The sequence below is a fragment of the Camelina sativa genome, chromosome 17 (assembly GCF_000633955.1).
Source record: "Camelina sativa cultivar DH55 chromosome 17, Cs, whole genome shotgun sequence".
NCBI lineage: Eukaryota > Viridiplantae > Streptophyta > Magnoliopsida > Brassicales > Brassicaceae > Camelina > Camelina sativa.
In genome coordinates, this window is record NC_025701.1 from 35,326,406 (window position 1) to 35,341,742 (window position 15,337).

General features: G+C 37.2%; 4 protein-coding genes across 5 annotated transcripts in view; 1 reads left to right on the forward strand and 3 right to left on the reverse strand.

Moving 5' to 3' along the window:
* Positions 1 to 2,287, reverse strand: part of LOC104760097 (DNA ligase 1-like) — a 5,220-nt gene extending 2,933 nt beyond the window's left edge. The window contains exons 1-2 of the mRNA XM_010482946.2: positions 1,226 to 2,287; positions 3 to 1,132 (exon numbers count right to left, since the gene is read on the reverse strand). Of these exons, the coding sequence (XP_010481248.1) occupies positions 3 to 1,132; positions 1,226 to 2,063 (1,968 nt within the window). The 5' untranslated portion in view covers positions 2,064 to 2,287. The remainder of the gene's footprint in view (positions 1 to 2; positions 1,133 to 1,225) is intronic.
* On the forward strand, positions 5,228 to 8,425 carry LOC104759023. Of its 2 annotated transcripts, none has more exons than XM_010481999.2 (3): positions 5,228 to 5,336; positions 5,470 to 7,750; positions 8,109 to 8,425. In XM_010481999.2, exon 2 carries the CDS (start codon positions 5,484 to 5,486, stop codon positions 7,722 to 7,724), a length of 2,241 nt encoding a protein of 746 aa, XP_010480301.1. In that variant the 5' UTR covers positions 5,228 to 5,336; positions 5,470 to 5,483; the 3' UTR covers positions 7,725 to 7,750; positions 8,109 to 8,425. The 2 variants fall into 2 exon arrangements, with proteins under 2 accessions (XP_010480301.1, XP_010480302.1); XM_010482000.2 differs by having other exon boundaries at positions 5,247 to 6,315; positions 6,409 to 7,750.
* LOC104759024 lies at positions 8,651 to 10,886 on the reverse strand. The gene is made up of 3 exons (XM_019239270.1): positions 10,706 to 10,886; positions 10,180 to 10,313; positions 8,651 to 10,097 (listed from the first exon to the last, which is right to left on the reverse strand). The coding sequence occupies exon 3, from the start codon at positions 10,015 to 10,017 to the stop codon at positions 8,929 to 8,931; it is 1,089 nt and encodes a 362-aa protein (XP_019094815.1). The 5' UTR covers positions 10,018 to 10,097; positions 10,180 to 10,313; positions 10,706 to 10,886; the 3' UTR covers positions 8,651 to 8,928.
* LOC104760098 (putative F-box/LRR-repeat protein At3g18150) lies at positions 13,132 to 14,385 on the reverse strand. Its single transcript, XM_010482947.1, has 4 exons — positions 14,380 to 14,385; positions 14,073 to 14,249; positions 13,653 to 13,970; positions 13,132 to 13,422 (listed from the first exon to the last, which is right to left on the reverse strand). The coding sequence occupies exons 1-4, from the start codon at positions 14,383 to 14,385 to the stop codon at positions 13,132 to 13,134; spliced, it is 792 nt and encodes a 263-aa protein (XP_010481249.1).

Below are 15,337 nucleotides of genomic sequence, written 5' to 3' on the forward strand. Positions count from 1 at the left end.
GCCCGGTTATTTTCCTTGTCAACTTCAGTTTGCGACTCCCTTATTGGTCCAAAATGCCTAAACATTTTACTCAGGCTCTTCTCAGGAGGTATAGTATCCGCTTCAGAAAACTTCATTACAAGTTCAGCTGGTGCATTCTCATCAAAGTTTGCCGGTTTGTCTGAGACTGAAAGAGGAATATGGATCTGAGTCTGTCGTCTTTTGTATGGTCGACGAGTTCTTTGAACCTGAGCAGGTTTCAACTCAACTGGCACAACTTGATAATTTCCTTTCTCGGTTGGTGGTGTTTGCTCTTCACCACCATTATGGATCACTCTGTCAGTCCAGTATGTGTCGCCCATTTCCTCAAACTCGAATGCTTCAGTTCCTGCTACATCAGAATTGGATGGTCTACCTCTTTTTTTGCCTACCTTTTCTGGGGGACCTTGCTGCAAAGCCGAGGAGTTTCGGAAATCTAAGAAAAAACCAGCAGCAATTTCAGATACAACATTCTCTTTATCAGGGTCTGTTGCTGCAGAGTGAAGCTGGGACACAAAACTCTCAACAGAGAGAGTTTCATCATCACAGTTACTACCCTTCAAAACTAAAGAAGAACCAGTCATCTGACTAGCAGCTCTGGCTATGCATGCACCAATCTTAAAGGAGGGCCTTTCTGCAAAAGACACCTTTGCCAAGGAGACAGTCTTCGTACCTTCTCCTGGTGAATCTTCACTCAGGACATCAGCCTTTCGTTTCACACCATTGGTCTTAACATCAGAACCAGCTTCATCATCAGCAAAATCAGAATTACTGGGATCTTCTTCCATTCCTGTATCTTCCTTTTGGTTTGGATCGATACTTTGGGATTCATGAGTTATGATGTCCTCTTCCTCTATCACTGCATCTTGTTGATCTGCCGTTTTCGTATCCAAGCATGCATGATCTTTACTTCCTTCAGATCCCAAATTTGCATCAGAGGCCTCTTTTGAACATTCTGTAGCAGCAACTGGAGATTGTGCTCCAGAAGCAACAGGTGCTTCAGTCGATCCATTTTCAATAGCAACCGTGGCAGCTTCCTCTGCCATACCAGTAGCTTTCTTATCCTCTTTCAGAGAGATATTCCTGGTGTCGGTTTTAAGGTCTTGTATATTCCCTGACCAAGATGATACACCACTGAAATCAATAAAGTTGGTAATATCAGAAGTTGGATCAAAAAGAGCATTATGATCCAACGGTTCAACTTCACCTGGAGCAGCATCTTCAGGGGGACTGTTTGGGTTTGCTAAATCAGAAGCTACGATTGTTTCGGTGGCCTTATCAGCATTATCTTTTTGTTCGTCAATTTCCATTTCACTTACTACATTGGAATTATTCACGTCAGCTTCAGCTACTGGATTATCTAAAGCTTCACCTACTTTAACATCATCTTCAACCAGTTCTTCTGCCGCATAATCAATCTCCATGGCTTCTCCTTTTTCTTCTTCATTGGTTATGTTTTCTTCACCATTTACTTCAGCAGCAGAGCTAGCTTCCAAAACAGTACCTGGATTTACTTGCTCAGCATCTTTGGTCTCGGATCCCACAGTCTCTTCGAGATTCTTTGTGGATTTCTTCTCTTGGTCAGCTTTCTTTTCAGTAACAGGAACCATCTCTGCATCTACTGAACTTTGCTGGGACTTTTCAGTGTGAACATTTTGTTCAGCATCACCACTATCCTCAACTTCACAACTTGCGTTGTCATTAGCAGTTACCTCATTCCCACCAGAGATTACAGTTTCCCCTTCTCCTCCACTCTTAACTTGAGACTTAGCAACCGTCTCACCATTCATCTTCACCTCAGCATCTCCATCAATTTCAGGGTCCGTGACAGTCAGTGCAACATCTTCATCAGCTTTCACATCAGAAACCAAATTATCCTTATTGCCATCTTCTACATCTGAATCCGAAACCTGTACCGTGTTGTTTGTATCCTCACCATCATCTAGGGTTTCAGTTTTAGAAGATAAACCTAATCCCTTACCAGCTTCTTCTTCCTCCTCAATGGAATCACCAACGAACTCACTCTCCTCTCTCTGTTCCTCCATTGAAGCTATCTGGGCTGCAGCTCAAAGATGGATCTTTTAAACAAACAAATTGCGAAACTTGGGAGATGGGTATCCTCAATTAGGATGAAAAGTTCCAGATTCCGATGGAATCAGCAACGAGAAAGCTCAAGTTTTTTTTGGAATTTACCTCTTTAAGATGTTGCGAAGATCCGAGAGTGGTAAAGAAACATAAAAGGGAAGAGCTTTGTGGTGAGAAGAAGAAAGAGAGAAACCACCTTCGATCCGATTTACTCGAACCAGCTTACTTTTTCTTTTTAGACATAACCCCTCACGTTTTTGTCATGTTTTGTTTTTAAGATTTAACTTTTCAAAGGACGCTCAAATAACCCTTTCAATTTGTGCACTTTGAGTTAAAAATGGGTGCTAATTATAGACTTATGTCTAAAGGAGAGAATCACAATCAGAGATTGAAAGCATTCTAGAGCATTAGGGGAATCCAAGTAAGGAAATAACAAAGAATTTGGGGCTAATGAGAACAAGTTGCAAATTCGGTCTAGTTCCTTACACAAAACACCAGAGAAAAAAATGACATTTTTGTTAATATTAACAGCCAACCCTGACATTTTCTCGAATTGTAAGAGTACCATGTAAACCCCAGCGACTGACTTGTTTGATCCTTATACAAATATCAATAGATCATCAGTAAATGAGAGGTGAGTAAGGAGTAGATATTCACAACTGTGGTGATAACAAAAATTCCATTTTTCTTGCCTTGTTCGACATCAAAGATAACACTTTTATAGCGAGAACAAATAAAATAATATATAACATTTTTCCTTGCGATCACTTACTTTATTTTTAAAGTATACTAGATTATGACGTATGCGGTACCGCGGAATAAGTTTTTTTTTAATTTCTTTGTTAATATACTATTTTAATACTAATTTCTATAATCTACTCTTTTGTTAATTTTAGTGATTTAATATATAAACCGTTGTATACCGTGTTGATACTACTTCAATAGAGAAACAAATGAACTATCCTTACCTTATTCAGTATGGTTGACTTTTCATAGCTAAATATACTTCAACCATGTTTTATATTTTCTTCAGTTTTGTCGTGTTTAGTGGCGTTGATTCTACTGCAACAAAAAAAAAATGAACTATCATGATTCAATGTATTGGACATGGTTGATCTTTTCTTCTTCTTTTTTTTTTTTTACATTTCAAAATCTTTTTTTATATATAAATATATTATTAGACAATGATACATGAGTCTCTAAATTGTTTTCAAAATGTCAATATATAAATGTAGCTTTTTGTTAACATGTATCTATAATATGTTTTGCCAAGAATGGTTGTTCAGCCACTATTACAAATTTCTTTCTTTTTCTGAATGAGTTATGAATGAAGAACACTATCTAAAAATAGAAGAAAGTAAAAGAACAGTGCCGGCCCAACCAATTTTGCTGCCTAAAGCAAAATTTTTTTTTTCCCATTAACAAACATTAGAAAAAAAAAGTTGCAAAAACTGCTACACAAAGGTTCAAACTCTTAACACTGAAAGAGAATAAAGGCATACCCAACCACTGTACCACCACAAGTTTTTGAAAATTGATGCCCCTTAAATTGCTAATATAATATGCCGCCTAAAGCCCTTGTTTTACGGGCTTTAGGTCAGGGCCGACACTGGTAAAGAAAATTGTTACTGTCTCTATATTAGAAAGAATGATGTTTTAGAATTTTTACCATATTAATAAAAAATAAAAAATAATGTGTTATTGTTAATTACTTTTGTTTTCTACTCCTTTTGCTATTCATTTAGTTGTGCTTTTCTGACATTTGTCATCCGGTTGCATGCATACATTGAATTATGTATTGTAAAAGTAAACATTAATTAGTTATTTTATTTTGAAAAGAAATATGTATTAGATATACTAAATAAAATCACCTCTTGTGGTACAAAGAAAAATCACAAAACATCATCCTTTATGATACAAAGGGAGTATTGAATTAAGAGTGCAAAGAATACAAGAAAACAGTTCACTAGATCTTAAACTAAAACTTATAAAAGTAATTAAATGATTTAGTTATTTATAAAATGCTTTGTAGGAATACTAAATATTGAATGGTTATGTATGCTAACCTCTGTTGGGACAATTTAATGAGCCGAAGTTCTTGCTCTCAAACTGAACCAGTAATAGACTTGGTCGATATACCTCTCAAGCTTGAAATACCTTTAATGAGGTTAAGACAAGAGAGACCATGTTAAGCAACTATTTCATGGAGTTAGCGTTTAAACTTACATGATGTAGTATAAATATAAAAGTTCGGAAAAGTATAACGAAAAACCACATTGCATTCCTACTATTTAAAAATATTGATATGTTAAAACTTAATATAACAATATTTTTTTTTGTAACCTCCCATTTTATTACCATAGTAATGCTTTCACAATTTTTTAATGTTTAAAATATATTAATATGCACTTATTCCACTTTTGTACTCTCATGTGTTACTATTGGCATATTAGTTGTTCATTATCTATATATTTAAATTAAAAGTGGATGAGGAAAATGGTTAATCTGGCCAAGCAAGATCATTTACCTCGAAATGTCATACTAGTGACTATAGATGGTGGGTACGATGGAGTACTTGACGAGCTCTCAAGTATTAAGGATAGAAACGATGTTAATTAATTCAGGTTCCAAGGTCCTATGCTTCCAAGTCCAAGTCTTCGACTGCTTGCAGGTTAGCTGACCACACAACTTTTGAAGATATGAACTGGTACGACATACTCAATAACAAACTCGAATCACTTTATCTGTTAGCTCCACATAATTATATAGCATATTTTTTGTTTCTGCTAATATCAAAATTATGTTTTATTTATTTTTATTAGATATCATATTTTGATTAGCTAAAATAACATAAGTGAATAGAAAGGTTTATCCTGGACTCAAGTATATATTATTTTTTTCTAGTTTTTAAAATGAAAAGGGTTTTTTTTTTTTGTTTTAAAACAAAGAAAACGTTCTTTAATTAATAATTAGCACCCTATTTAACTCAAAGTGCACAATTACAGCAAAATTGAAAAGGTTATTTCAGCACCCTTTGATAAGTTTGCTCTTAAAAACGAAACATGATAAAACGTGAGGGGTTATGTCTAAAAAAATAAAATTAAGCTGGTTCGAGTAAATCGGATCGAAGGTTGTTTCTCTCTTTCTTCTTCTTCTTCTTCTTCCTCTCACCACAAAGCTTTTCCCTTTTATGTTTCTTTACCACTCTCCGATCTTCGCAACATCTTAAAGAGGTAAATTCCAAAAAAACTTCAGTTTTCTCGTTGCTGATTCCATCGAAATCTGGAACTTTTCATCGTAACTGTGAATACCCATCTCCCAAGTTTCGCAATTTGTTTGTTTAAAAGATCCATCTTTGAGCTGCAGCCCAGATAGTTTCAATGGAGGAACAGAGAGAGGAGAGTGAGTTCATTGGTGAATCCATGGAGGAAAAAGAAGAAGCTGCTAAGGGATTAGGTATATCTTCTAAAACTGAAACCCTAGATGGTGAGGATACAAACAACACGGTACAGGTTTCGGATTCAGATGTAGAAATTTTGGTTTCTGATGTGAAAGCTGATGATGATGATGTTGAGGAGACTAAAGATAACGTTGGCAATGATGTTGCACTGACTGATGCTGCTGTCACGGAGCCTGAAGTTGATGGAGATGCTGAGGTGAAGATGAATGGTGAGACGGCTGCTAAGTCTCAAGTTAAGAGTGCAGGAGAAGGGGAATGTGTAATCTCTGGTGTGAATGATGTAACTGCTGATGACAAGGCAAGTTGTGAAGTTGAGCAAAGTTCAGTAGATGCCGAGATGCTTTCTGTTGCTGAAAAGAAAGCTGACCAAGAGAAGCAATCCACAAAGAATATCGAAGAGGATGATAAAAGAATGGGTGTTGATAGCAAACAAGAAAATGAAGAGAATGTGGGATCAGAGACTAAAGATACTGTTTTGAAAGTTGGTTCTGCTGCTGAAGGAGAAATAACCAATGAAGAAGAAAAAGGAGAAGCCATGGAGATTGATTATGCGGCAGAGGAACAGGTTGAAGATGATGTTAAAGTAGGTGAAGCTTTGGATAGTACCCAAGATATTCCTCCAGTTGCTGAAGCTGATGTGGTAAGTGAAATGGGAATTGACGAACCGAAAGATAATGCTGATATGGCCACCGAAACAATCGTAGCTACTGATTTAGCAAACCCAAACAGTCCCTCTGAAGATGCTGCTCCAGGTGAAGTTGAACCGTTGGATCATAATGCTCTTTTTGATCCAACTTCTGATATTACCAACTTTATTGATTTCAGTGGTGTATCATCTTGGTCAGGGAATATACAAGACCTTAAAACCGACACCAGGAATGTCTCTTTGAAAGAGGATAAGAAAGCTGCTGGTATGGCAGAGGAAGCTGCCACGGTTGCTATTGAAAATGGATCGACTGAAGCACCTGTTGCTTCTGGAGCACAATCTCCAGTTGCTGCTACAGATTGTTCAAAAGAGGCCTCTGATGCAAATTTGGGATCTGAAGGAAGTAAAGATCATGCATGCTTGGATACGAAAACGGCAGATCAACAAGATGCAGTGATAGAGGAAGAGGACATCATAACTCATGAATCCCAAAGTATCGATCCAAACCAAAAGGAAGATACAGGAATGGAAGAAGATCCCAGTAATTCTGATTTTGCTGATGATGAAGCTGGTTCTGATGTTAAGACTAACGGTGTGAAACGAAAGGCTGATGTCCTGAGTGAGGATTCACCAGGAGAAGGTACGAAGACTGTTTCCTTGGCAAAGGTGTCTTTTGCAGAAAGGCCCTCCTTTAAGATTGGTGCATGCATAGCCAGAGCTGCTAGTCAGATGACTGGATCTTCTTTAGTTTTGAAGGGTAGTAACTGTGATGATGAAACTCTCTCTGTTGAGAGTTTTGTGTCTCAGCTTCACTATGCAGCAACATACCCTGATAAAGAGAATGTTGTATCTGAAATTGCTGCTGGTTTTTTCTTAGATTTCCGAAACTCCACGGCTTTGCAGCAAGGTCCCCCAGAAAAGGTGGGCAAAAAAAGAGGTAGACCATCCAATTCTGATGTAGCAGGAACTGAAGCATTCGAGTTTGAGGAAATGGGCGACACATACTGGACTGACAGAGTGATCCATAATGGTGGTGAAGAGCAAACACCACCAACCGAGAAAGGAAACTATCAAGTTGTGCCAGTTGAGTTGAAACCTGCTCAGGTTCAAAGAACTCGTCGACCATACAAAAGACGACAGACTCAGATCCATATTCCTCTTTCAGTCTCAGACAAACCGGCAAACTTTGATGAGAATGCACCAGCTGAACTTGTAATGAAGTTTTCTGAAGCGGATACTATACCTCCTGAGAAGAGCCTGAGTAAAATGTTTAGGCATTTTGGACCAATAAGGGAGTCGCAAACTGAAGTTGACAAGGAAAATAACCGGGCCAGAGTAGTTTATAGGAAGGGTGCTGATGCCAAGGTTGCTTACAACAGCGCAGGAAGGTTTAGTATTTTTGGGACGAAAGCGGTGAATTACGAGCTCAGCTATACGATAACTGAGACATTCAAAGTTAAGCCTTATGTTGTGTCTTTAGGCGAGGAGGATGCAGCACCATGTCTTCCTGCCTAGATGTAGTCCCTTCAGGCATGGTTCAGGTAAATCTGCTTCCTTTGTTCTTGTCTGAATGCTAAAACCTATACAACAAAGCCTACTGGTTTTTGAAAGCTGGTGTGTTGTATCTCTGAATGCATAGTGTTTTCTTATTATGGATGGTAGTAATAACATAGGTGTAGATTTTTCAGTGTAGGTAAAATTAGAAAAGGCATATGCATTATAGCCCAGTAGATTCAAGCTAGGAAGTTAAGACCCGATTAACACATTCGAAGACTAAGTGATGGGCACTGTCTTTGCTTGTTGTTTTTTTCTTTTTCTTAAAGGGAATTATATGGATTTTTCATAAGGGTCCTAAGTTGAGTTTTGGATTCAAACAGAATCGTTGCTCTTATATTTCAGGTGAAAAGAATTGGCAGGCATCAAGAGAAGTAAACGATGATGTGGCTCAATGGATTGGATGCTCTTGCTTGTGTTGTTGTTATCCTTTAGGTAGAGATTTAGGCTGTGTAATATGAGAAAACTTGTAAGTTCCAGAATTCTTCGAGTAATGTGTTATTGTGGAGGTTAGAGAGATAGTTCCTTTTTCGTCTTCTGATGAGAGCACATTTAATTTGCTGTTACTAAACCAAGTGATGGTAGTACACTGATGGTAATGGTTATTAGGTGGAAGTGATCTGGAGCAGTCAATTTGTTCAATATTTGGGTTACTTATTTTACTTGATGACCATTGGAACTTGATTTCAAGCTACCACTACCAACGAGTGGCACTTTATAGACGAAGTTAGAAAGATATAGATGAGAAGATTGTTGAAACCTTTATATAAAGCCGTCATGTTATATTCCCCAAGTTAAAATTACATATGCTCGGACAGCATAGGTGCCATCATAAGTTGTAGAAGAGGTTTGTTCATGAGAACGAAGAGAAGAGGGTAAAAGGCTGATTAGTTTTGCTTTGTGTTTTTTTTTTCTAAATCAAAATTGATCACATAATAAAGGTACAAAAATATGATCCATCAAGCAGAAAACATTTCAAACAACAAACCCTCACAAAGAGTAAACCCCCCTTAAACCCTCCTTTACAGTCAAAGTGTCTTTGCCACAAAACTGAAATTATGCCTTTTTTGCGCAAACATATTCTCATACTTAAGTCTTTATCCCTTTGTTTCACCAGGAATCTGTACATTGCCAAAAGCCAAATAGAAACAGCCTTTGGCGCTATTTAGTTCTCACCTTCAAGAAATAGGCTGAGTTCCACATACCTCTCCTGTGCAGATGATCCCGAGTCTCTCCGACCTCTTAAGCTCAAGCCCTCATCAGTTTGCGAATTATTTGGTGCAAGTAACAGAGCACCACTGCGTTCTTCGGTCACAGCTGTATCCTCTTCATCCGTGTCCCTTAGACCTCTCAGGGCCATGGAATCTGAAACCGGGAAGTAGACAAGCAAGCAAATGGATACCACGGAAAAGCAGAAGAGGGAGAGGAAGGCCAAGAAAGAAAGGGCTTCGAATATAATCTTGTCTGCTGCTGTGAGAACCGACAAACAGAGCATAACAATCCTTAAAGGCAGGAAACTCGAGACCGAGAATATCAAAGTGTATACTCTCTTCTGTAAACGCTTATTAATGACAAGTTTCAGAATCTGCCTTCCAAGCCAGAACAAGTAAGCTGTTAGGACGGCTGCAAACACACCAAGAATGATGGTACTCAGTAGAGGATATGTGCATAAGGCGACCTCATCATGATCAATATAAACTCGGGAATACGTTCTTGTGAAGTCATGTGGCAGCGTTACATAAGAGCCGCTACCACCATTTAGGCGGGACTCGGATAACACAACCGCAAGTTGAAGAGCAAGCATCGGGAGACAATAAAGAATAATATAACCCGCTGTATTCCTGTTCCATTTCCCGCTCAGAGCCCCTGACTCCATCTTCAAGGGAGCACGCAGAAGAAACATGAGAGTCAGAAAGAGGCAAGGCTCCGCAAATCCTAGATTGGAAACGATGTACCACTTGCAGACGTTTTCTTGCCATCTCAGATCCAACCCGCTCAACAGCCTTCTATGACGCCTCAACAAACTCAAACGAAAAATCTCACCAACAGCCCACCAGATAGCAAACAGAATGAATGTGATTCGAATAATCCAGGGACCACTGAAGTAACCAAGTTGAATATACCCTTGCTTACGAACGTGAGACTGGAAGTAGAAGGAGTAAGCGATGCAAAGGAGACCCAAAAGAACTAGCAGAGCGACTAGACATATCGTCACAACGCCGAATGCATCGGGAACTAATTTTGTCAGGGGCATCACCCAAAACACAGTATCCACGCATGCTCTCTACCAGCATGGATGCAGAAAAGTTCTCTAGCAGCAGCAGTAAAATGTGCCTTTTCTCTCCCAACAATATTTTCCAGATTAGTAACTACTCATCGATGAATATAAAAAAAAAGTAAGAAACTTTCAACTCACAACCATACGAAGCTATCAAAAGTCCACCAATTAGCTTTTTTTTTTAGGATTACAAACGAAGCAGCCCAGATCACCCGATATAACTTTTTGTGATCTTGACCCTTAACACTTGATATGCGTGTTACCTACATAAACTGAAACAAAAACCAAAAAAGGATCAAAACCTTTACCAAAAATTGAAAGCAAAGACCTAACAAAACATCTTACCCTAGATCTGAATACAACACAACAACATCTTCAAAGATTTAAATTACACATTCTATCATCACGGCTAAGCAACCTTAAAGATTAAGACGATTCCCACACAAACCGATCTCAAAGTTTGACAAATACAAAAGCCAAGTCATAACCTTTTAAGAGATTATATACACAAAACTACAAACACAGAGCAACAAAGTCAAAACAATCAAATACCCAATAATGCAAATACAAAAAAAATCAAAACTTTTAGATCTAAACAAAGGAAACAACAAGACCCATCAGAAAAAAAAGGAACCAAATTTATGAATGAAAAAGAGAGGCTTACAAGGAGGAGAATCTGGATCCAAAAGAGTTTTGATACGGGGAAGATCTGAGCGGAGAGACGGGTTAGAAAAAAAACCTAAGAATCGGAGGAAAGAGATAGAGGAAACGAAGCCAAAAAAATAAAACAGAGAAAGGGAAGAAGGAGAGGAGAGATAGAGAGGAGAGGAAAAAAAAAAAAAAGATTAGAGAGAGAGAAGAAGGGGAGAGAGGAGAGAGAAGACTCTCCGTTGGTGACAGGCTGTTTCCAGCTGTGACAACCAAAGCTTTTGGATCCGGGTTCGGGTTTTTTTTATGAGTTGTCTTCTGTTTCGGATCCGGGTTCGGGTTTTATTTCGTGAGTTGTCTTTGGGTGTTTATTTTTTTATACGTGGCTCCACCCTGGCGGCGTTTGTCTTTTACTTAATTTGTCTATGTTTTATTATGGTAAAGTAAAATTTGATATGTGAGAGATATTATTATTAAAAAAAGGCCAAAATTAAAATATGGCGATGATATAAAAAAGTATCCTAGGAGTGAGTTGGAAGTATTTTAGGGATAAGAATGAGACCATATAATATGGTCAAAGAGAGTATATATGTTTAGTTTTTGAGAGCTTGTCAAGATGTGAATAGAGGTTGGATTTCTTGGTTTTTAGTGATTTTGGAAGGGGTTTAAGAAAGAAAAGAAATATGATCATGTGTAGTGTATTGTAACTCTTTAGGATGGATGTCAAAGAAGTTATCTTATATGAACAAAAAGGGAGATATCTTATATATCGCATAAATTTAACATATCTGTTTAGAGGGTGTTATTGGAATGAGGTTAATGGATTTTTAAATGTGTGTGATGAGGACCGTCTCAAAATTGTTTGTTAACCATGTTCAGAAAAATGAATGAATGTATATATTTTGTGAAGTAAATTAAATTTTGAGAAGTATAGGTTATGTACTTTGAAAACATTTTAACCTACATGTAACAAATTATATGTAAGGAAAATATACATTAATTCACATATATACAGTAATTCATGTGTGTATATAGATATATTCATATTTAAAATTGTCTTAATTTTTTTTATCTTTTTAATCCAGATCGATCTTATTCGGCCGTTATACTTGAATGGAATAAAAAGCAATCGTGTGTTAAGAGTATAGATAATTGAGTTTTGTAAGTTTTGTTGTTCTTCATTATTCTTGTTTCTTTTTACTTTTCAGACATTTTAAGAAAACATATTAAAAATCGACCAAAAATACATATTAGGTAGGAATCGACCATATATGTATTATTTTTTTTATTAACAATTTTTTTTGGTGTTATAATATTTTTCTAAAATCAACATTTCATTTTATCAATAACAATAACTAATATATTTCATAGAAAACCTCTAGTACATGTACATATGGCGCGCGCTATGACATATGACGACACAAATAGGCCAACCTGTGACAACAACAAAACACCAGCTAAAAGTGACCTCCTAAGTAATGAGAAAACATCAGAGCCATCCATCGGTCAACTCCAGTCTCAAAGCATATAATTTCCAACCAAAATCCGACAAACTTCGTAGAAGCATCTATGAGACAGGCCAAAGAGAAAGGATTGACATCGTGGAGAGATGCAAAAGAGTTAAGAGGTGGATATAAGATTTGTTAGAAGCAAATTTTAACTGCAACAGAAGAGGGTCCACGATCGAGAGAACCCAAGATCATGCAAGAGATACATTTTTCCGCATTTACAATTTTTTATAATGTACATGTCCCTGCAGGGAAAGTTGGTAAATGGTAATAACTAATAACCAAATCAATCCCACGACTCCATCTCTTTATGTTTAGGTATGTGTTTCCACTTTATATCATCTATGGCACGAGAGGAATAACATATATAAAACACGGTGATCACACTACGATATCCGCAAACTCGACTTATTAAATTCACTGACAAGAGTGTTTGAAACCGCATCAGCTTAATTAGAGATATGGGTTACCATCGCTACGATGACGGCTGAAAGTTGTGGTTATCCACTCGAGAAACTCCGTAAACAAGATCTTGGCTACTTCTTAAAATCTCCACTATGCTCTTAATGTCATTTTTCAAATACTTTCAAATAAACCGAAGCATTCACTGTACACAAGGTTTTTGGTTGAAGATAATTTTACATTCAATTAAAAAAAAAATCTGATTAGTTTGACATAATTAAGATTTTTGGAATATTGTTTGAAGGACATATATCACATATTTAAGCAAACCATGATCAAGCATTTTGAAATCGAAGAAAAATAAAGTGGCCGTAAAAAATTGTAAAATAGTCGTTCAAAATAGCATAGATACAACTGTCACCATGTTGGTTGCAAGTGCAAATCTAAATGATTCCATCATATAAAAGAAAAAAGTGGTTTTCGATGTGAAAAAATTCAATAAGACTCATCGAGACTAAACAATGCGATTTCATTACTCATCTAATATCATCGGCTTGCTTGAGAGCGCAATTGAGACATTGTTGTTGGGAGGAAGCAATGGAATCATTAGGTCTTTAAACTTACAGCTAAGGTAACGTTCGTCCAACTGTATGACCATCTTGTCTAATTTCTCTGTATTTTTAAGCATAATTTCTATGAATGAGATCACATGCTTTGACGCTACAATCTGACGAGATCTGTTCAAAATGACCCCATCTTTTGATCTCCAACATTTCTCTGGATTCAAGCCTTGCGAGATCAAGAATTTTGTCAAGAAAACCTCCTGTGCTCAACATAAAATAAAAAGGTTCTTGGATTATTCGAATGATAGTTAAAAGGGAGACCAACGAAAACAAAAGAAGGTTATGGTAAATTTACCCCTATGGTGTCGCTATCCCTCAGCAAGAGATAAAATCTAATATAAAGCAAAAAATGTAGTGAATATCGAAATATAACAAGAGTACGTAAAATAATTAGAGAAGATAAGATTCATGAGCCCAAAATTAAGCATACCTGAAGAAAGTTTCCACCAAAAGTTAGCTTCTCCACATGTTGTAATTTTTCCAGCATCCCTAGAACCATTGCTTGAAGAAAATCACCCTTGAAGATCCTATCTCTTGATCTAATACAAATGTCCAGTTTCGCTTCCGTTAAAGAAGAGGCATCAACTAAAGTACATGGTAACTGAGAGTTTATCAATCTGAGACAATGGATATGTGGTGCCACAATATTCATCGAACTCTCAACGTGGCTGTTTATTTCTAATGTTCTCAAGTGAAACATTTTGCTGAGATCAAGGAACCCAAGTCCCTTGCAGCAGTACAACGTTAACTATTCAAGATTCGGACAACCAGATAAAATCTTAGCAATGGATGATTCATTAGGGAATCCACACCAACGCAAGGACAACTTTTTCAATGATGGCCAAGATACCGAGCATCCATGGACCATATTAGAAGAGGCTAGCTCAACGTTGAGTTCCTTGACAGATGAATTCATGAAGAAGGAGGCAGGAATTCTATAACCATGATCATGGACTTCGAGGGAAATATTCTCCACGTTACGGAACATGGCGTATTTGACCCAACTCTTGATAAAGTTAACCTTGTTCTGCAAGTTGGTTTTTAGCCGAAAATAGTTCACCTTGGGAGCTGTGTAGTGCATTTGGGTTTCTTTAATAGAAACAGGTCGTTGTGTACAGTTATCAAAGTAGAGAGAAGGTGTATTGCACCATATATACCTCCATCGTTTGGACTAAAGGGAAGTTCTGATGGCGAGTTTGGTCGGAATAAAGGAGAGGATATGTAGGAGGATATCATCAGGTAAAGAGCTGATTACATCTTTTGCTCTCTTGTTTTTTTCGAGGCGGCGACGTAAACGACGACGAGGATTCTGGCGGTTTACCATTTTTATTTGCGAATTTTGTTTTAGGGTTTACGGTAAAACAGCTTTAAAAAAAATTGTAATGGAGTTTTACTAAAAAACGTTTCATATTAAAAAAAAAAACCAAAGTAATTTCTAGGTTTTCCTCTCACGGGATTTCCAAAACCCTAGGCTTTTTTTTCTCTTCCGTCACAATATTTGCTTGTTCACCACGTTTTCGTTTTTTTTTTTTGCTCTTTTGCTCTTTTGCTTTTCAGTTCTTCCTCTTACTCAGAAATGGTTAGAATGAAAACTCTGAGCACAGTCTTCCGCTTCGCTTTCAAATATCGTCAAACCTCCGGAACCACCGCCGGATTTTTTCTAAGAACGGCTGATTTTTCCCGATCTATTCAGTCTCCATCGATCAACAGAAAAGGTATCCTTATCTCCGCCCACAAATCGTTTCAATCTTGAAATATAAGTAATTAGGTTTTTAATGGGAACTGCCATTATAATGGTCCTTTCTTAGATTCAAAATATGAAGGCGATGGAAGGTACCAAGCGTTTGAGACTCTTCGCAGATTGGGAGTACAATTTAGCGTAGAGAATCGTAAATCGTTCGTTAAAAATAGCATAGATAAGGCCTATCTCTGTGGTGAAGGTTGAGCACAGATCATGAGTGCGTTAATGAAGAAGGTCTCTCTATAGATGAAGGAATGTATAGTACTTGTCTTTGTTATTTAATTGAAGATAAAATGGAAGAGGAGTTCAAGTTTCTTGTCGGAATACTCAAAGAAGAGATTCCTGATTCTGCACCAGGGCTTGGTTATTATGAA

What these genes read in the sequence shown, in the direction of transcription:
- LOC104760098 (XM_010482947.1), bottom strand. An exon ending in ATATGGTCCATGGATGCTCG is followed by an intron (nt 13,971 to 14,072) that starts GTATCTTGGCCA and finishes AATCTTGAATAG; the next exon opens with TTAACGTTGTACTGCTGCAA. An exon ending in TTGGTGGAAACTTTCTTCAG is followed by an intron (nt 13,423 to 13,652) that starts GTATGCTTAATT and finishes TGTTGAGCACAG; the next exon opens with GAGGTTTTCTTGACAAAATT.
- LOC104759023 (XM_010481999.2), top strand. Translation starts at nt 5,484, where the DNA reads ATGGAGGAACAGAGAGAGGAGAGTGAGTTCATTGGTGAATCCATGGAG.
- LOC104759024 (XM_019239270.1), bottom strand. Translation starts at nt 10,017, where the DNA reads ATGCCCCTGACAAAATTAGTTCCCGATGCATTCGGCGTTGTGACGATA.